This window comes from Lithobates pipiens, unplaced genomic scaffold (assembly GCF_037356315.1).
Source record: "Lithobates pipiens isolate NorthernLeopardFrog02 unplaced genomic scaffold, aLitPip1_a1.2 Scaffold_18, whole genome shotgun sequence".
Taxonomy (NCBI): Eukaryota; Metazoa; Chordata; class Amphibia; order Anura; family Ranidae; genus Lithobates; species Lithobates pipiens.
The window spans coordinates 398,217,683-398,240,045 of NW_027507758.1; the positions used below are offsets into that span (position 1 = coordinate 398,217,683).

General features: G+C 38.3%; 1 protein-coding gene across 4 annotated transcripts in view; it reads left to right on the forward strand.

Annotated features, from left to right (window-relative positions):
- Nucleotides 1–22,363, forward strand: part of ADGRB3 (adhesion G protein-coupled receptor B3) — a 1,271,667-nt gene that overhangs the window by 592,559 nt on the left and 656,745 nt on the right. For all 4 annotated transcript variants that reach the window (XM_077487874.1, XM_077487872.1, XM_077487875.1 and 1 more), the window contains 2 exons: nucleotides 6,305–6,469; nucleotides 8,100–8,264. In XM_077487874.1, coding sequence (XP_077344000.1) covers nucleotides 6,305–6,469; nucleotides 8,100–8,264 — 330 coding nt within the window. The remainder of the gene's footprint in view (nucleotides 1–6,304; nucleotides 6,470–8,099; nucleotides 8,265–22,363) is intronic.

Genomic DNA, 22,363 nt, shown 5'->3' on the forward strand with positions numbered 1-22,363 from the left:
GACTGAACATCCCAGAAAAAAGAACCGCAGTGCTCAGAGAACTGCAAAGGGGTAGGCCACAATGTGTCTTCCTACAGGAGACGCATTTTGATTCTCGCCAGGTGCATAGATTGACAAATAAATTCTTCACGAGAGCCTTTCATGCAACGAATGCTCTGTCAAAGACAAAGGGTGTCTCGATCCTCCTGGGGAAAGGCACCCCCTTTGTGGTATCAGAGACGTTATCGGATCCGGAGGGCCGATACATCTTCCTGAAGGGCTCCTACAGGGACAGGCCCCTCACTTTAGCCAATGTTTATTTCCCCAACACGAATCATCTCCAATTTTGTAGGCGCATGGCGAGGGAGTTGCAGGGCTTCGCGTCGGGCTGTATCATTCTAAGAGGGGATTTTAACATTCCACTAGATCCCCTGGCGGACACTTCCATGGGGAGGTCATGTGTCACTTTCCAAGTTTTGAAGAAAATCAAGCGTCTTTTACAAACCCTGCAGTTAGTAGACGCGTGGCGCCTGCTTAATCCAGAGGGAAGGGATTACACGTACTATTCGATTCCACACAATAAATATTCCCGCATTGATTATTTATTTGTGACACAACGTGACCTGCCGGTGGTTAGTGCAGCCAAAATCGGTGCACAGGCCATTTCTGACCATGCCCCCATAGCGATTTCTCTGGATTTCAATAGACAGAGACGGACATACAATTCTTGGAAACTGAACCCTTCCCTCCTGACTGACCCTACGACTTTGCCCCTGATCGTGACGGCTCTCAAGGAGTTCTTTGCAAATAATGACCTACCGGATTCAGACCCTTTAGTGCTTTGGGAAGCGCACAAATGTACTATTAGGGGGGTACTAATCAAACTAGGGGCAAGATGTAAACGCGAACGAGAGAAAGAGATGAAAGACCTTCTTGAAAAAATAGGCAGATTAGAAACATTCCACAAGCGCACGTTATGCGAGAGAACGGCCACAGACTTACTGAATACTAGGAAGCAATTTCTGGATCTGTTGCATATGAAAGCTAGGCGAATGCTCTTTTTTAAGAAAAAGATATATTACGAAGGGGGAAATAAGGTAGGTAGGCTGTTAGCCAGAGCCCTGAAAGAACATAATTCCAGCCAGACCATAAACGGCATACGTAACATGAAGGGCTCCCTAGATGTGAATAACGATGACATTGCGGCCCATTTCCACAAATACTATACTGGGTTATATAATCTACCCCCTCAACATAGACCCAAAGGCCTAGAGGGAAATAGATCCCAAATTATTGGAGAATTTCTACGAGAGAGCGGTCTCCCCACTCTAGGAGAACAAGACTTAATATCCCTTGACGCACAGATTTCAGACAATGAAATTAAACGGGCAATAACTGACTTAAAGACGGGGAAATGCCCAGGGCCGGATGGCTATTCGGCCATCTATTATAAAACTTTTTTGGAAGTTCTCTCCAACCCCCTAAGAAAGGCTTTGAACTCCCTGTCCTCACCTCGGAAGGTCCCCCCTGAGTTTCTGTCGGTCCACATAGCGGTGATACCCAAACCTAATAAAGATCCGTCATCATGTGCGAATTATAGGCCAATCTCTCTTCTAAATCTAGACCTCAAAATCTTGACCAAGATACTGGCTAACAGATTGAGCCCCCTTTTGTCGGAGTTGATGGGTCCAGAACAGGTTGGCTTTATGCCAAGAAGAGAGGCCAAAGACAACATTATTAAAACACTTTTACTGATGCAGGCGGCCCGTGCGGGGAAGATCGGAGGCCTTCTCCTGTCCACGGATGCGGAGAAGGCCTTCGATCGCGTGGCGTGGGATTACATGACGGCCACATGCAGACAGGCGGGGCTGAGGACATGAATGATGACCTGGATCTCTGCTATATACCAAAATCCCACTGCTAGAGTGAGGGTGAATGGCTCCTTGTCAGAACCAGTAAGCATTGCGAATGGAACCAGACAGGGTTGCCCTTTGTCACCCCTTTTGTTTATTTTATCCCTCGAGCCGTTCATTAGAACAATCAATAATGATGGTTCGATAAGAGGATTCGGGGTGCGGGACAGGGAGTTTAAGGTTGCGGCTTACGCCGACGATCTGATGTTTTTTTTGATAGACCCGCACACGACGATCCCCAATCTACTGAAAGCATTTACTAAATTTGGCTACATGTCTAATCTAAAAATTAACTATTCCAAGTCTGAGGCCTTGAGTATTGATCTGACCCTGGAGGAATTAAATAGAACCAAGCAAAATTGCCCCTTCAAATGGGAGGCTGTGGCACTTAAGTACCTGGGGGTTTGGGTGTCCCCGGACACCAAAAGAGTTTTCGAACACAACTTCTCCCCACTACTGAAAACGATTGAAGGAGACCTACGATCCTGGAGTGCGGGGTTGTTCTCTTGGTTCGGCCGTGCGGCAATCCTGAAAATGTCGGTGTTGCCTAGGCTGATCTACTTGTTTAGAGCGTTACCAATTCATATCCCCAGAAGTTTCTTTCACAAACTAAATTCCTTGGCCCTACGTTTCCTATGGCAGAATGGGAGAGCGAGGATTAATTATGCCTTATTGATGAAACCCAAGGTTGAGGGGGGATGGGGTTGCCTGACTTCAAGAAATACCAGTTAACAGCACAAATTACTAGGATAATTGACTGGCACTGTCATGGGGCGGACAAGGACTGGGTAAGACTGGAAGATATGCTAACAGAAAACAAATTGCGCTTTTCCCCATGGATTACCTTGAGCCAGTCTCAAGGGCATGATCAGCTTGAATCCCCTGACGGAGACTACGCTAACAGTATTACACGCAAACACGAAACGGTTCGCTGTGACTACCCCCCTCAGCCCTTTAACACCGCTCCAAGATAATTCTGACTTTACTCCAGGTATAGGGAACGCCCTTTTTCATGACACAGACTCTGCCGCCCCAAGACTGGTGAAAGATTGCTTTTCTCGTGGCAAAATGAAAGACTTAGAGACCCTTAGGAGAGACTGGGGGGAACCATCGTTTCCCCTATGGAATTACTTCCAGACCAGGAGCTTTGTTACCTCCCCAAAACACAAACAACACTTCACTAGACAGATGACTGATTTGGAGGAAGTCTGTGCGTCTGGCGAGAGATTACTTAAGGCGACCTCAGTGGCCTACAGGTGGCTACAGAAGATGACTGGGCATGCGGATGATAGATTCAGGAGCAAATGGGCTCTGGGACTCCAGAGGAACATTACAGATTCTCAGTGGGGGGGCACATGTGCAATGGCTCACAAGTGCTCTATTAGAACAAAAACACAGGAAACGTGCTATAAACTGCTGACACATTGGTACCACACCCCTGACAAACTGCATAGATGGTTCCCACAGGTCCCAGAATTGTGTTGGAGATGCCAAGGAGAGGTGGGTACACTCACGCATATTTGGTGGAGTTGTTCTAAACTGGCGCCCTTTTGGGAAGAAGTGAGAAATTTGATCACACAAATTACAGATACCTCGATCACATTAGATGCGGCTTGCTGTCTCCTTCACATTGCTGACGCCCCCCTGAAGAGATACAAACATTCTCTGCTTAAACACCTTCTCAATGCAGCCAAGACGCTGGTGCCGCTGCACTGGCGGTCCCCCAGAGCCCCAACGGTGGTTGAATGGTTGAATAGAGTGTCTGAGACGTACACTATGGAAGAAACAGTGGCTCAAGCCACTGAATCAGTGGAAAAATTTCATGCTACTTGGACACCCTGGATAGTGTTCCGTTATTCCAAAAAATATGCTCAGCTTCAAAGAGACAACTGAAATATCAGAGGCTAAATCAGACATTCTTATCCTACCCTTTCCTTATTCCTTTAGTTTCATTATTCGTTCTTGTTTTCTTCTTTGTGTGCACTCTTAGATCTCAACTGTGGATATTGTTAGAACATTGACACATTACATCTGAATGTCATGAACCTTTTGGCTTTGTTTTTTACGATTTGGTTAAAATATTCAAAATCTCATTGACCTTAACACCCCCTGTGATATACACTGCATTATTTCATAGTACGAGTACTGAGAAGAGATGGGGTATAGCACTGTACTCTGTTAACTGTATTTACTTATGGATGTTCTCAGTTGTACTATTGTATGCCTTTCCTTTAACTCAATAAACGCTTTTGATGTGTAAAAGAATGCAATGTCTCGCAGGTGTCCACAGGCAGAACCGCTCAAAAATGATAGCATAGGACATTGCCGGGGACTGATGGCAGGCTGGCAGGCCCGGAGCTCTTCACAAAAATGTCTGCCGCCACTCACATCAGGACACGCCCCACTGGCCTTTCTTAAACAATCTACTGAGCTAGCCAAGACCAGCTTTTGAGGGAGTCTATTTCACATTTTCAGAGCCCTTACTGTGAAGTAGCCTTTCCGTATTTGAAGATGGAATCTCTTTCCCTCCAGCTGTAAGAGTGCCTCTTTGTCGTCTGTGATGCCCTTAAAGTGAATAACTCACACACAAGTTCACTATATAAACCACTTATGTATTTATACATGTTGATCATATCCCTCCTCAACAGCCTCTTCTCCAGAGAAAATAAATTCAGTTCAGCTAATCTCTCCTTATAGCTGAGCTCATCAATGCCTCTTATCAGTTTGGCTGCACTTCCTTGTAATTTCTCCAGTTCCCCAATAACCTTTTGATGAACTTGTGCCCAAAACCGAACTGCATATTCCAGATGAGGTCTTACTAACAATTTTTACAGGGGCAAGATGATATCTTTCTTCAGTCCATGCCTCCCTTAATACAAGAAAGGATTTTGCTCCCTTTGGAAACTGCATCTTGGCATTGCATGCTATTATTAAGCTTATGATCTACCAGAACCCCCAGATCCTTCTCCACCATTTAATCCCCCAGCTGTTCCCCCTAGTATGTGTGATTCTTGTATGTAGTGCCAGAGGCCTCTAATTGGATGCACACATGTGTCCTTGAAATGAAGGAAAGAGCCAGAACTGTAATGAGACATGGGTAAGTATAACATTATGTTTTGAACCCTAGTGTCACATACCTGGTTGAGGCTGAGTTGATGAGAGGGCTGCTCTTACGGCTCTTGTGCTGTTTCTCCTGGGGATTATAAAAGGGCACAGAGAGGTGCAGGTGTTGGTAGGAGATCTGGTTCAGAATATCTTGATAACAGATGCAGAGCTGATGTAAACTAACTGTCAGCAGGCAGATTCTGCATCTAGGACATGTAGTTGAATGGGTAGTGGTCAGCAACTACTGGGCAGCAGCGGTACAGAGACTGGAACCAGGAGCAGAGTTAAAGCCAGGCCAATGTCAGCATCAAGTGAGAAGAAGAAGTACTAGAACAGCAGGCAGAAGCAGGGTCAAGTCAGCTACAAAGGTTCAGGAACAAGCAGAAACAGCAAGCCAGGTCAAGGTACAGATGAATGCAGGATCAGGCCACAAGCAGAAGGAGATGATGACCACTCAGCAGTGAAATCAACTCCTGTAAGATTTTAAACAACCACTTGGAGCCCAAGTCCATCAAACAAGCATACTCACAAGAATGAGCACATGCAGAATGCTAGTAATCACATACACATGCATGCACACGTATTAGTGTAAATGCATAGAGTCCTAATTCTGTGCACAGTTCTATGGACCCTTCTGCATGCATGCACTTTCATTTGAGCATTGACATTCCTTTGAGCATGGGCATTCCTTTGAGCATAGACATTCCATTGAGCATGGTTTTGAGCATGGTTCTTCTGACAACTAGTGTCTAGAAAAATAATAATTTTTAAAACTGAACTCCAGGTAAACAGCTATTCGCACAACTGAAACATATATTTTATCCATACTGTCCTGAGACGTTTGGAGTTCTACTACAGGTGACCTCACTTTTCCAAGCATTTTAGCTTGATCACCCAAGCCTTTGAATGGACACCCAGGGACTGATGAATGTACTACCTTGCTCTTTCCCTTTCAGCACATGTGAATTAAGCACAACTGATTGGCCCATAAGATTGGCCTTCCTCTCCTAGAATGTTACAGGGAATGATAAGCAGTTGAAATGAAGTCACATTCTGTTTTTGTTTTAGTAGCTGTAATATATATTATATTATTTTAAGAAATATGTGTGTTTATTTTTTTTTTTATTTTTTTTTTATAGTCTGTTTGGAATTCAGATTTGAGGAATAAAGTTAAACAGTTTATAAGTGTGGATATGTTAAATTTCTGTTTTAGGAATTTAATCCTATGATCTCACACTGATACTAGGTTTATTATAATGTAAAACCTTTAAAATCAAAGCCTTTATGTCTGCTTGTGTCATTTTCAGTTGATGGCCTCTGGCAGGAATGGAGTAGTTGGAGCCAGTGTTCAGTGACATGTTCCAATGGTACACAGAAAAGACAAAGAGAATGCTCGCCAGCATCCCATGGTGGCTCTGACTGCAAAGGACCTTATAGTGAAACAAGAGAATGTCATAATCAGGAGTGCACGGGTAAATATTTAGACTCCACTCAATTAACCATACAACTTTGAAAAAACACTATAAAGTAAAATAAATTATCTAATCTAGGTTTTATAGATGGATAGAGAATAATATTGCAGAAATACATCACTTTTATGGTTGGTAATACTGCAAGGTATTGTGTTTTTATAGCTACAATGGTATCATTCATTTTATTTTGATACAACTGTAAATGTGTAATATTAGGAGAATACCCAAAGAAATCTGTGATAATTGGAAAGTGTATCAATAAATATTTTCATTTGGCACAAAACTGAATAATCTTTTTTTATAATTATAGTATATTATTAAATGAAACCTCTTCAAGTTTTATACAGTGGCAAGCTATTATAATTGTGAGACTGAATATTTTCATTTACATGAACAACATGCTTGCATTATGGTGTTGTCATATTTTTCTGTACATAATTATTAGGGATATAAGCCCATTTTGAAGGTCATAATATTGGTAATTAATTATATTCTTAGTCACAGTTTTCTTTCACGCAAGAGACTTTAAATTGGCCCAGACAATAATAAAATTATTGCACATTTGTGAGTGATGTTACCATTATATTTGACCTTTGTGTAACCTATCAGACAATAAATTATTACAACATGTGTATTTTCCCTTCTTATATTTACTAGGCTTATTAAAAGTCAGCTAGGTTGGGCTCTAGAGATTTGTTTTTGCTAATAATTAGTAAAATCCCCTCAAATGTTGTTCCCCTTTGGCCATCAGTAGCTGCTGGCGTTGTTGTTCAAATTAGCCCATGAATTTCTTAGCAATGTACTCCTTTGTCAAAGGTCAAAGAGCATACTCTTGATAACATTAAAGTTTGTAGAATGGTAAACTGAGATGTGCATTGTTTTACATAACTTAAAGTTTAGCTGTTTAAATGATATGTCAAACAATGTTGTTTTCCATCAGTAAGTAATGTGGAATGTATAAATAAAAATATTGTAAAGTGAATTGAAATTTGCCTGAAGCAGATTCTTATATTGGACATAGTTTACATTTAACTACATTGTTATTAAACCATCAAAACTAGGAAGCAGTATCATTGCTGTAGATCTTGTAGACAAGAAATATTTTCTTGTTTCAAGAAAATATTTCAGTTAGTAATTTGGGGAGATGTCTATCATGCACATGGACAGAGAAAACTCCATTCCATGTTGTATGCAATAAATGGCTTTGCCAACCCAAATATCTAGTAAGCACAGCAGTGACATCACTAGTGTCCTGAACATTGCATTTTTAGAGTAATAGAGTGATGTATGAGACCCATCAGGTCCATCCCATTACAGGTGCCTGCAGTAAACATGGGAGGGAGGGAGACTAGACAAGTTACCCTGCACAAGGATAGAGAGAAACAATAACCAGACCTTATTATAGAAAGCTGTTTCCTAGAGCCAAATTGCTTGAGTTAATTCATGCTGCACAATTTGTTATAAGGGTTTTATAACCTACTTTCAGTTTAGAAAGTTTAGAACATTTAGAAAGAATCAGAGGAGTAATATAAATGATCTTCAGTTTTCATTAGTGGTTCCATATATTGTTTAAATGTGAATATTTTCCAAAAAGTAACTATCGCCAATTGTGTTACCATTTTCAATACAGCTAATGGTCAGTGGAATCAGTGGGGACCGTGGAGTGGTTGTTCAAGATCATGTGATGGTGGCTGGGAAAAAAGAACTCGAAACTGCCAGGGAGTTTCCATTACTGGTCAGCAATGTGAAGGCTCCGGAGAAGATATTAGGAGGTGTAATGAACAGAGATGTCCTGGTGAGTATAACATAACTATACAATATGAATTTGGCCAAAATTGAAGATATAACATTAATATTTTATTTAGCAGGTAGTAAATGCATTACCAAGGTAGGAAGAAATAAGATAAGATAATGGGAATGGTACAATTTTAGCATCAATTCACCCAAAGCTGATATTTCAATCTTTTTCAATTTTTTTCTGGTAGGCCTTTTACATTTTAACCATCTTGGTTCCCATGGAGATTGTATTCATGAGATTTTTGCATTTGCTTTCTTTGGTCTGTAAGGCTGCCACAGCCATTATTAATTGCTTTTCTCCCTCTCTCTGTTGCACTTATAGCTTGTTTCCCATTATGGAAATCAAATAGAAATAATTAGAACACTTAAAGAAGAGCAGCAGTACCTCATATCCAACCATAGTGAAGCAACAAACAATTTAAAGAGTGCTTACCCCTGCAGATGCCAAACACTATATAATCCAGAAGATAACCCATGCTCCAGAATTTACTAATAACTGAAATACTATTTTTAGGAAAACTGGTCCTTAAAAAAGAGTATAAATAAATTAAATTATACTTTGTTTATAACAGTCTTCTATTCCTATACTTTTTGCTAGGGAAGGCATTCTGATATTTTGCATAATAAACGGTGATCAATGTGTATGATGTTTGTTCAAAGTTTTATCACAGTGGGCAAGTTTTGATCCCTTGCCAGGTTTTTGCTGTTTTGATAGATTTCTTCCACCTTCATCATGGCCACGATAGACTGGATAAGGTCCATTAATGCCATCAACTCTAGTGAGTTCTCAATACTCTTTTGTCTTTAACAGAGCCCACTAGCGTGCACAATGCACACAGATCCTATGTTAGAATTAAAACACAGACTTAGCCTGTATTGGCTGAACTGTGGTTGGGAGAGATTCCTTGCATCATGAACATTAGTAAATACTCAGTGGGGAATCAATCAACAGTTACAAATCACTAGCTAATAACTACTAAAACACAGATTCTTTAAACAGTAAAGTTTTAAAGTTTAATCATTTGTCAAAAACTACTAGACCCCAGACTATTGCAGCCAGTATTTAAAGACTTAGCCGTGGCCTTGTTCTTTTATTCAAGCTTGGATCTCTTCAAGAAATCCTTATAGCCTTATATCTCACAGTAGGAGGTCCATTACCCAATTTATTATGAATGTGTTGGGATATGGCTGTCCACAAGGTTCATAAATAACCCAACACATGAAACTAAATGTGTTGGTGAATGAAAGATTAAACTCCCAATGATAAGATAAGAGTTAATACATACTTAATCATCACTTTACCTCTTTGCCGAACAGACCGAAGAGAAGCACTCACAAAAAGCATAGTGTTTAGTTCATTTGATAGCCAATAACATGAACTACAGCTAGACATGTACATGGGTATCTCTTTGTTCAGAACCAGATGACTAGACTCTGAATATTACATTCCTTACTGACATTCACTATTTAGTGTATGTGGGTTGTTAATCGTCTATTGGTTGCAAGGCAATACTGCATAAACCTATGTTAAAGGTACCTTGTCACTAACTTAAAATATGTGCAGGTAAAATCACTGGAAAAAGTAATTCAATGTTTACTTGCAGTGTTGTTTGCTCCAAATGAATGAGGTTTTATCCACTGACAATGTGCCTTTTGAACTTGTTAGAAAATGTTACTAGTCAATTCTCCAGCACAACCACCTCCTTCCATGCCTCAGCCTTCTCCTCTTCTATGAGTGTCTAATAACTGTCTGTGTTAGTCCAACTCCTCCACTCTCGTACCGCCCTACATAACCTTTCATGTATCAGCTAAGGGAAAAGTAAAGGGGGAAACCTATTGAGTGTCACTTGAGTGACAACTGTGAGTCTGCTGGGATTCCTGACATAACATCCAAGATAGCAGTGCTCAGTAGTAACGGTCTCAGGACTTTATATGTCTACACAATGGAGGCTTTTACTGGCAAATGCAATGCTTTAATATGTTAAAGGCATACCTATTATTATGGGAAGATGTTTGTTGAAGCGAATGGTCAGGCAACAGTATCTCTTTATCTAAATGTCATATGTTTTATCTTTACAAAAATTTAATAATATATTCTATTCTATCTGGTTTGATACTTGTGGCATAAAAAGGATTTCCTGCTTTTGTTGGTCTTAGAACGTTGTCATATTATTTATCAGCCATTAAGTACAATGATATATTGTATCTTAAGTAGTACCACAATGTGTTAAAAATGTAGGGATATTTAGGTTTACAGCACTGTATGTTGCATGAAACCAGCTGTAGACTGAAGCTTAATCCATTACTGCAGCTCAGGGGTTTGTAAATGGTCACAAAGGTAGTAACATATGTCAAGGGAATATGTCAGTTAATGTTACTTGTTTCTGACTTTGCTATTTTAAATTGAGGAAAAAAGATCTAAGACTGTAATTAATAACACTATAATTATATACTCTTATCTATAGTAGCCAGTGCATTATTAGGTTTTATTGTCAAACTAACACGAATATATCTGATTGGTTTTTATGAATTATTGTACTTTTTTCATATAAATAAAGGTCACACCACAACTAAATCAACAACCCCTGAAACAATATTGCAAACCAAATATTTGAAAATGTGCATTGCTGTACTAAAAACAATTGAGTACTGTTCGTGATACTTTTTTTTATTTGTTCTAACATACAATTTTTCAAGACAAGCTTTTGGAGTATGTTCCCATCTTCAAGGTCCCAGCAGTACCTTCAAGAAGGGGACATAGCCCAAAAGCTTGTCCTGAAAAAATTGTATGTTAGTGCAAATAAAAAAAGTATCATGGACAGTACTCAATTGTTTCTGTTGCGCATGTACTAATATGGCTACAATCACCTCTAGCATTGCTGTACTGAAAGCCCAAATGCATAGCAGTTTGACGTTTTTACCAATGTGTGTGCGTCTGTTAAGAATATATTCCCTATCTCAGTGAAGGCAGAGTACAACCTAATGGGGACCATGATAGCAATAAAAATAATCAACAGAAATATTACTATTCCCTCACTCTACTAAAAGAAAGTGACTTTACAGATGCCTGTGCCCCTACTGGATGTATTTCCATTTGCTTTGTCCAAGTGACTACACTGAAAGTGAGGGGATCTCCCAAACAAGAGTGGAAAGCTGACTGGGGGTTTTACTCTATTCAAAATTAAAAAAAAAGTTGGTTGGTGTTCAGCTTTAAAGTATATCTAAACCCAAGATATATATATATATATATATATATATATATATATATATATATATACACAAAATTATATCAAAATTATATCAAAACTAACTTTCAAAACGAACTTACTTACCTATTCTGTGTAAGCAGTACTAGATGATTACACGCAAAACTATCTGAGTGTTCCAAAAACGTAATGGATATGACGTAATCTGCCGCAGAAATTAACTATAGATTAAACTTATTAAAACATGATAATATTGAAAATAGTATTTTTTTGCAAAAAAGTGTGTGAGTGTCACAGTCCAAAGTGCAATATAAGCAAATAATGTTAATCCCGTAAGGGTGATCACTGGAAATAATTATTTCAACCAATATGCGTTCCTGGATAAAGGAGAATAAATCCCCCAATAAAATGGATTCTTACCAGACAAAGCTGGAACAAAAGCATATACCAACGAATCATCATGTGGCTCCGGATCCCAGCGCAGGATACAGCACTCAAGGAAGGCTGCTGACGGGATGATCGGTTCTCTGACTCTATGGGCTCATTCACATGGAGAAGAGAAAGGAAAACAGCTCCATAACGTGATCCCATTTCAATGATTTTATTAAAAACACATCCTCCCTTACAGCACAAGGGATACATTCATTGGACTCCTATCGATGCAATTTTGTTATATGCCTTCTTTATATTGGAAAAGTGTAAGTGTAATTCTGTAAGTGGGATATGTTTTTAATAAAATAATTGAAACGGGATCACACTATGGAGCTGTTTTCCTTTCTCTTCTCCATGTGAATGAGCCCATAGACTCAGAGATCCGACCATGCCATCAGCAACCGTCCTTATTTATCATTTTTTTTATAATTTTAATCTATAGTTCATTTCTGCACCGGATTATGGTATATCCATTACATTGTTGAAACACTCAGCTAGTTTGTGTGTAATCATCTAGCGCTGCTTACACAGAATACGTTTTGAAGTTAGTTTTGATCTAATTTTTATCTAATTTTGTATATATATATATATATATATATATATATATATATATATATATATATTTATCTTTATGTGCAAGCTTGCATTAAGTTATTTTAGTAGCAGCTGGTTGTGTCTTAAATTGTAAACGTATATATTTATTTCTCATCTATTACATAAGCGCTTAAATTTGTAGAAGAAGGTTTTGAGGGCATCTACAATCATTTTGGTTTATAAACCCAAGAAATAAATGTCCTTAGATGGGATATTTTTCACTTGCTAATCTTCACACTTACTGTTGGAGAATGACAACGCTGTACTGTAGCTACTCTATTGTATCTGTACAGGAGACATAAGGTCAAAATAAACCCCCTTCTTATCCTCATAACTGTACAGGACAGATAACACCATCAACTGATTAGCGAGAAGCAGAGGTACAGTACACAACCAGCTTACTGCATTTCTGTTAAGCTAAACATTTTTTTTTGTTCTTATTGAACAGATATAATGAAACGCTTTTAATGGTATATTTAACTTTTAATAAAGAAGCAAAAAACTTTTTATTGTAAAGGTTTATGTAAAATGTATTTATTTCAACATTTAGTGCAGACCTATTTATTTTCCCCACTGTACCAGTGGAAGCAAAATACAGTAGTACTGAGTGCTACCATCAGGCTTTTAAAAGCATAATGCATTTCTACTATAGCGGAAGTCCAAATGTTGTCAACCTCCCTGTTTAATATTTTATTCTAAGAATACTATTCCTACAAATATCTTTTACACATACTGTAAATTAGATGGTCTACCAAATAAAAAAAATGTGGATATCGACAAATAAGCAACACCTAGAAGTCTAGGATTCAACAAACTTTGGTTGCCATGATTAGTAAATCAGCATTCCGATATGCTAATCAATCTGCGGGGCTTTATGTGACAAAGGTTTGCCTGTTACCTGTTAACAATCTAACTTTGAGATCATGAGATTACAAGCAAATTGTAAAGTGTGAAAGGAAAATACTGTATGTACTCATGCATCTAAATGTAGGGTTTGGTGAAAATCTGGGATGTTTGTTCATCTATAAAGTCTTTACTGTACATACACAGTCACTACAAGCCGAATGCCACATAATCACAAGTGAATATTAACTATTATCGAGTCTTGAGTATCTGACTTTAGGGTAAACAGTTAGTGAATGTGATTAGATGACATAATGGGGGTTATTTACTAATGAAAAATCCACTTTGCACTGAAAGTGCACTTGGAAGTGCAGTTGCTGTAGATCCGAGGGGTACATGCAAGGAAAATAAAAAACTGAATTTTAACTTGCACCCGATTGGATGATAAAATCAGCAGAGCTTCCACTCCTTCCACTCCTTTCTACTGTCTGTTCTCAGTAAGATACAGTATCTGCAAACATGTACCCGTTCAAATAGGGATCAGGGCCAATAACAGTTTTGTTTACTTGTTTTCTGGCAGAGATAATGAAGAAAATACAGTGCTACAGTCATTGTCATACCTAGCATAGCTGACACCCAAGGTGTATTATTTATATCCCCATGTTTCCCTAAAGGCTAACTCCACTTTTGTGGGAAAAAAAATAGCAAATAAAAAAAATAATATTGCGACACGTGCCAAACTGTAATTGAATGTTATTAAAATTACCTTTCTTTTTCAATCAGCAATGCTATAGTTTTCTGTAAAATTCAATGCAAAATGGCTACCTGAAGGTACACAAGTTGTGTGATTGGCTTATTCATTTTCCCAGAAGTCTGCACTAAGATACAAATTTGATTTTGAGTATTTCCTATAACTAAAAATTGCATTTTTGGCTAGATACTCCCAAAGGGAAATCACGTCTAAAGGGATGCAGACCCAGCTACTTTCCTCATTAGAGCCCTGTAGGTGCAGCAGCTGATTGATAATTACAAAACCACTCCCATACAGATTCACTTTCCACATGGATACAGACAAATGGCTGTTTCTTCATAATAAGAAAAGCTGGGAATCTGCTAAAATTCCTGCAATGTACATAGATCACCTTGAGCGGATTTTTATTTAGAGTTACTGTTTAATAATGCTATAATATATAATTATAGGTAACATGGTATTTTGGGGTAAATGTAGATGCTGGAGTAATGGCAGACTAAAGACTAAGGGGTTCATCGAGTCTGCCCCAATTTTCTTTGCAAATTTGTTTTTTGTTAACTTTTTCTTTATAGATTTATGTTTATCCCAAGCATATTTGAATCCATTTACTGAGGACTGACTCGCTACCTCTGCTGGAAGTCTATTCCAAGAATCAAATTCTCTTTTGGTTATAAAATTCTTGCTAAGTTTAGTTTTGAACCTTCCTCCTGCTAGTTTGAGATCACATCTCATATGATCACATCCTCTAAAGAGGTCTAAATACAGATCTATATAGAGGAATCAGTACCATATTTTTCCTGCTGGTTCCCCCTCTATGGATGAATCCTATAATTCTATTCAGTTTTCCCATTGCCTGACCACACATGCTCATTTTGCAATCATTCGAAATAAACACTTTCAAATGTTTTTCCTTTGTAGTGCTAGCCAACGCTATACCACCAATAAACACTATCCAAACACTACCCTCAATATTGTACTGTCAAGGGATTATTTTTCCCTAGCTGCATTATTTTACATTTAGAAACATTGAACTTCCATTTCCACAGCTTTGAGAAATCTTCCAAAAATGCCAAATCAGGGTCAGTGCTAGACACCTTCAGGAATATTAACCCTTCTGCACACTCTTGTGTCATCAGCAAAGAAGGCATTAGAGACCTTAGCCTGTAAGTTCCTTTAGGGCAGGGACTGATGTGAATGTATAATATATATGTAAAGCACTGTGTAAATTGACAGCTTTATATAAGTACCCATATAATAAATAATACCTTACCCAACAACCCCTTAGTTGCATCACTTACATATAGAGTTAATACAACATAGAATATAACCTAGTTCCGAACCTTGCAGTGCACCACTAGGAACCGGTCTCTATTCTGAATGAACCCCATTTTCAACAGCACTATGCTATCTATCCTTTAGCCAACCACATGCCCACTAAACCACCAAAGAGCACCATATAGTCCTTGCTTGCACAAATTTTATTAGATCGTTATGTGGATTTGTAAATACTGCAATTTACAATTAGGTAAATTGCAGTATTTACAATTTGCAGTAAATTGCTAGGTCAATAGCACCAAGTTAGGCTGTGTCTTTATGAAAACACTGCTTTCCCACAGAACCAAGATATGTATACTGTTTGTAAAAGGTATGTGTAAAAACTTTTTCTTGAAACTGCTCCTGTCCGGTCACGTGATGCAGAAGCTGTCAGGGAGCACTTGAAAACCAGGGCTGCATTTTAAGAGCTGTGAAATCACCCGACGTCTTCCATTGCCCCACTGTTGTTGGTGCTCCCTCCTCTTCCCTGCAGCAGCCACTCACACAGTTTTTTAGATTGGCTTAAATGTAGCCTTAAGTTCCACTTAAATATTCTATTTATACTTCATTATAGTAATAGTATCCTCTAAATAGTGGTGACTTCACTGTGGCTTAAAATCTGTGCCTAAAATTGGCATTTGTAAACAATACACAGGCAGCAGTCAATGGTTTTTGGGCACCAAGTAGGCAATAATTACAATACATGGGCAGAGAACATTGCACTTAGCACCAGGCAGACATGAAGACTGTGTAAGAAGAGCTTAAGTGGTGCAATTCACTCCCGGTAATATTGATGCAAGATTCACTATGTTACCAAAAGTGTTGGGGTGGCTGCCTTTACACGAACATGAAATTTAATGGCATCCCAGTCTTAGTCCTTAGTGTTCAATATTGAGCTGGCCCAACCTTTGCAGCTATAACAGCTTCAACTCTTCTGGGAAGGCTGTCCACAAGATTTAGGAGTATGTCTATAGAAATGTTTGACCATTCTTCCAGAAGCGCATTTGTGAGGTCAGGCACTCATGTGGACAAGAAGGCTTGGCTCACACTGTCCACTCTAATTCATCCCAAAGGTGTTCTATCGGGTTGAGGTCAGGACTCCATGCCTTTATGGACCTTGCCGTCCGTGCATTAACGGCAAAGCGCTGCTTGTTTTAGTGGTGCTTTACTACTGTTTAAGCAGCACTTTTTTCCTGCTAGCAGGATGTTTTTAACCCCAAAGAAGGGATTTAAAAGGCCTGTGTTTCAGCACTTTGGAAGCACTTTTTTAGGTGCTTCCGAAGCGCTGCCCATTCATTGCAATGGGCAGGGGCATTTTGGGAGCGCTGTATACAGCCCTTCCAAACCGCCCCAAATATGCTGTTTGCAGGACTTTTTCTAATGTCCTGCAAGCACACCGCCCCAGTGTGAAAGCACTCACACTTGGGCGGCATGGGAGGCAGTTTTTAGGCACATTACAGGTGCTAATTTCAGCGCTAAAACTACTGAAAACTGCCTCAGTGTGAAAGGGCTCTTACACAGTTCCAGAGTGCTCTCGCAGAGTACATAACTTGAATACAAATGTGCACATTTTGATTTTCTGCTGTAGAAAAATGTCCTTGTTTTGGTAAATCTATGTAATCCACAGGTAATTATACTGATCATGAACAATTCTTTGTGGCTCTCAATCTTTCATTCAGCATCCCAAACTGCCAGTAAGAGTTTCACAGCTAAGTGTTCTTTCTGGAGCTCTCAAATGTAAGCTATGACATTAACTACCATCTGTACAGGAAACATGTTGGAGTGCTACTAATTTACTATAGTATGGTCAGGAAGAGATTAAAGTATAGTTAATATATAATTAAACCCTATAGTTAAATTTCTCCTGGTAAACAAAGTTTGACATTCACTAATAATCACAAATCCCTTTTTAATCCCCTTTTCAAAAAATCTATTTAAACCTATTTGTGGCCTCTTTAACCTACTCAAACAAGGACATTTCAAACTATACAATAAAAAAGCTTGGGGGACTGTCTCTACCCCCCAATTTTATTATATTCCATATTATAAATCATCACGGCTATAATTTGTCAAACATCAACTTAAATATTGGGGATATTTAATAGCTATCTGACCATGCACCGCAGTTATACTGTGGCAGGTTGGCTCCCCTGCGTGAGCCGTCGTAGCTATATGTCGGCTTGCGGGGTCGGGATAGCCGGTGCCTGTTGAACAGTGGGGGTGCTTGTGGCCGATGGTCATGATGATGGCTGGCCATGAGCGATCGTGGGCAGGAGAGACAGAACAGGGATGAGTGTGTATAAACACACACTTCCCTGTTCTGTTCTGACAGGAATGACAGATTGTGTGTTCCTATTAGCTAGGAACCACGATCAGTCACTTCCTCCAGTCAGTGCCCTCCCCCTTCAGTTGGAATCACCTCCCAGGGAACACAGTTAACCCCTCGAGCACCCCTAGTGTTAACCCCTTCACTGCCAGTGACATTTTTATAGTAATCAATGCAATTTTATAGCATTGATCGCTGTATTAATGCCAATGGTCCCAAAAGTGTGTCAAAATTGTCCAATGTGTCTGCCATAATGTAACAGTCATGATAAAAATCGCAGATCACCGCCATTACTAGTAAAAAAAATAATAATAAAATGCTGTAAATCTATCCCCTATTTTGTAGACGCTATAACTTTTGTGCAAGCCAATCAATATACGCTTATTGCAATTTTTTTTTAACAAAAATATGTAGAGGAATACATATCAGCCAAAACTGAGGAAAATAATCGTATTTTTATATAATTTTGGGGGATATTTATTATAGCAAAATGTAAAAAAGAATGTGTTTTATTTTCAAAATTGTTGCTCTGTTTTTGATTATAGCGCAAAAAATAAAAACTGCAAAGGTGATCAAATACCACCAAAAGAAAGCTCTATTTGTGGGAAAAAAGAACGTCAATTTTGTTTGGGTGCAACATCACACGACCGTGTAATTGTCTGATAAATTAATGCAGTGCTAAATCGCTAAAAATTGCTCTGGTCAGGAAGGGGGTAAATCCTTCTGGGGCTGAAGCGGAAAAATAATAGTTCAGCAAAGAGATCCCTTCAGAAGCATATTCAATGTTGCTGCTTCTAAAAATTAAAGTGCAAATATACGGCGCTTATCTGAATAAGATATCTGGTAACAAAAGTGTAATTTCAATTCAAGAACTAATCAAATGTGCATGCTAGTGCTTAAACACTAGTGCTTAAACACATTTTCATTTTTAAGAATATTCTTGCTAGAAGCAGTTCTCAAATATGCTAAGAGGTGGCACTATTTGGAATTCAGTTAATAAGGATAATAATAGTGTCCAATATGTATTGTTTTAAAAAACATTATTTAAATTCAGGAATCATATTTCGCCATTGTACATGTAAACTGTTTTAAATATGAACATATATTAATTCACAAGTTGATTTGTAATATCTGATTTATCAAACCATTATTGTTGTAAATGTGCTCATTCATTTTTTATGGGTCCTTGATGAAAATCAATGCACCAAAAACATGCCTGGATCTTTTCTTCTAAATGCATGAAAACCCAATGCATGTGGTTTTACATTTATGAATTGTGGTTAAAGTGAAGTTAAAGTGTCACTATGTGGATGTGCATTGGAGGACCTTTATAAACGAATAGACATGTGCATTTGTTTTCATCGGAATAAATTTTCTACTGAATTTCGGTATTTTCGCCATCGTTTTAACAAACGTTAACGGACGTGCAGAATCCGAAAACCGAAAGATTCTACATAAACAAATGCTGTATTTTCATTTTCGTTGTGACAACAGTTCAATATAGATAGGAGATTCAACATGATGCTGACAGTAGCGATCTGTGTCCATCGAACCTGTGGTCGAATGTGCCTAACCTTAGCTCTATTAGTCCAAGGTTATTCTACATAGAGAGAAAAGATTCGACATGAAGATTCGACAAAGCAGTTGTCACGAGTGGACATTTATGGTCAAACGCTCTGCTTATAGGCTATAGAAGAATTCTAATGTTGGTTGACTAGTAATAATAATTAATAAATATAATTATTACTAGTGTCATACAACATTAGAATTCTACTATAGCTTGTAGGCGGAACATTTGACCGGAAATATACGATTGCGGCGTTGTACATTTTAGCTGCTCCGTCGAATCTTCTTAAGCCTTCAATGACAGATTCGACCTTGTTTTGGATTTTCAGACTAATGCATTTTTTAACAAAATAAATAAAAATGAATTTCGGGAGTAACTAAATAAATGTATTTTTCAAACGAAAAACAAAATTCCAAAACAAAATATTTCAGTGTGCACTTTTCTATAAACTAATATGATCACCCCAAAACACTGATACAATATGTATCCCAATCATGTTCATGCACATTACAATGCACTTGAATGTGTATGGCAATGCGCACATAAGTGTAAAACTGACCTTAAAATTATTCAGGCACTTTTTTGCACATGGGCACTCTTTGAGGGTCTATAGCTAATGAATGGGCACAAGTACAATAACACAAATAGTTGTAAAAAAGGTCCTTAACCTTGTAATTAACTCCACCCCTATTAATTTGTCCTTTACAGAGATCTAGTTCAACTGATCACTATACTAACCTTGGTTAAATGACATCCCCTATGATAAATTAAATGAGTGTAAGGAAGATGCCCAGTCAGATTGTTCATAAAGGGGATAGGCAATCAAATTGTAACATTCTCTCAGGGGCATTTGTTTGAAACTAAGCTCTTGAGTGGGAATGGTGTAAGTGGTGGGATGTCACACAATGCATTATAGGTATCAGCAGCTCTGTCCCCCACAATTATCCAATAATAGAATCAATTCTCAACCAAAACTACCTGAACATAAGTCTGCTGTTGCTGGTTTCAATACGTTCTCAGTCACTGACCAGCAAAAAGTAAACAGATTAAAAAGACCATACTCCTGATCCGCATGCTTGTTCCAGGTCATTACTTTAGAAAGTATTGAAGCAGCTATATCAGCACTGCAGTTGCAGAGGTCAGCATTAGCAGCCTCCTTTACTCGGTACATGTTTCCTTTAAACAGGGGGAAGTCAAAGTATGTTTTAACAATGTATGTAACAATTGTGACTTCCTAAACTGAATACATATACAGTAAGAATGAAAGTGTTTTTTATGGAATATGGCTTGTGTTGGTTTTTCAGAATGACTTATTTTCCATCTATTTATTTGTTAATCATCCATAGTAAGCTTCATCTGAGAGATTATCCACTAAGTAGGGTCACTTTAGTCCATGCAATTGTGCATGTGGTACACAAGCAACATAAGCATAATTTTCCCGGTTGATGGGTGAACACTGCCCACTCTCTTTGGCCACATGAGCTAATTTTAGTAAAATATCCTCAGAGGTAAACATATGAATAGAAGAAAGGAGATAGATGGATGTATAGATAGATAGATAGATAGATAGATAGATAGACTGATAGGGTGATGGATATACATGAAGCTACACAGGCTGGGGTATGTGATGTATGCATGCTGATTTTAACACCTGCTATTTAGAACAATGCACATTTTTTTTAATAAGATGGTATTATCCGTATTTGATTCATTTGTGGTTTCCTGCGCAGATAAAATACAGCAATGACATATTTATCTAAGCTAAAGCGCAAACATGCAGGGCTTCCATTTTCAGATTTTATTTTAGACATCTGCATGTGAAAAATAAGAGTGAAAAAAAAAGCAAGACAGAAGCAGACCGCAATCTTGTTTTCAAAGGTTGCCACCTGCTGTTAATAGAACATTTTACAAACGCAACCATGAAAGCAATATTATAATGCTGCTTTACGATGCTAGATTTGTTAGCTAAATAGCACCTAAAATGCTGTGTACATTAGTATTACATTCACACAGTGAGCATTATACATTCTGTGCAACTGCAATTTCCAGGCGTGCATAAATATTATGGAGTGTTTCAGCAAAAAACTGCACATTATTAAATGGTTCATAGACATTTATCTTGATTCGTTGCACTGTCATCATTAAATCTGAATGTGGAACAGTGTTAAGAACACTGTAGCAGTATTGTCAAGTTGTAAATGTAATATATCATTTGTGTGAATAATTCACCTGGAATGTATTGTATTGTGCCTGGCAATTTTCTTTCAGTTAGGCAGCCTGTTCACTGCTCTTATAGCAACAGGGTATTCCTACTGCTGTCTGCAATGCTTGTCTTGTGTTATAACATGAAGTACCCCTCCTTGCTAGTGAATAAATCACATTTGTGATGTGGGAGGTTATGGTAGTTTCTAAATGCTGAGCAATTTAAAATGTCAGTAAGTTATGGATTCCAGCCTGGTGACAGCAGGTTATGACCTGAGTTCTTTTGAGATTTCACAATTTAAGAGCAGTTTTCTGCATCACTGTTTGTTCTGATACAATGTGTCTGGTACTGTCTCTAAGGTCTCCTGACTTCTCCGCTATACTGGGTTGTCACTAAAGTGCTCACCGCCCTATCTGACTCTACATTATCATAGTTTTCCTGCAGAAAAGCCTTATTCAACCCTGTGAACTAGTTTATATCTTCACAGTATGATGATTTCATGTGTATACTGCAGCATTATTTGTTAGAAAATATTTCTAATTTGTATGAAACCAAATATGTAGATATAAATAAATGCTGTCAAATATTTACATGTATAGTTGACCCTCTAGCAATTTATTGTAATTGATATTATCATACACTTATTTACATTTTTGGAGAAAGTTTCTGCATAATAAGGGTAGCACAGTGGTGTAGTGGTTAGCACTTTCATCTAGTAGCAAAAAGGGTCACTGTTTCAAATCCTGACCACGACCCCATTGGACTGGAGTTTGCATGTTCTCCCTGTGCTTGCATGGGTTTCCTCCAGGTACTCCGGTTTCCTCCCACACTCTAAAAACATGCTGGCAGGTTAATCAGATC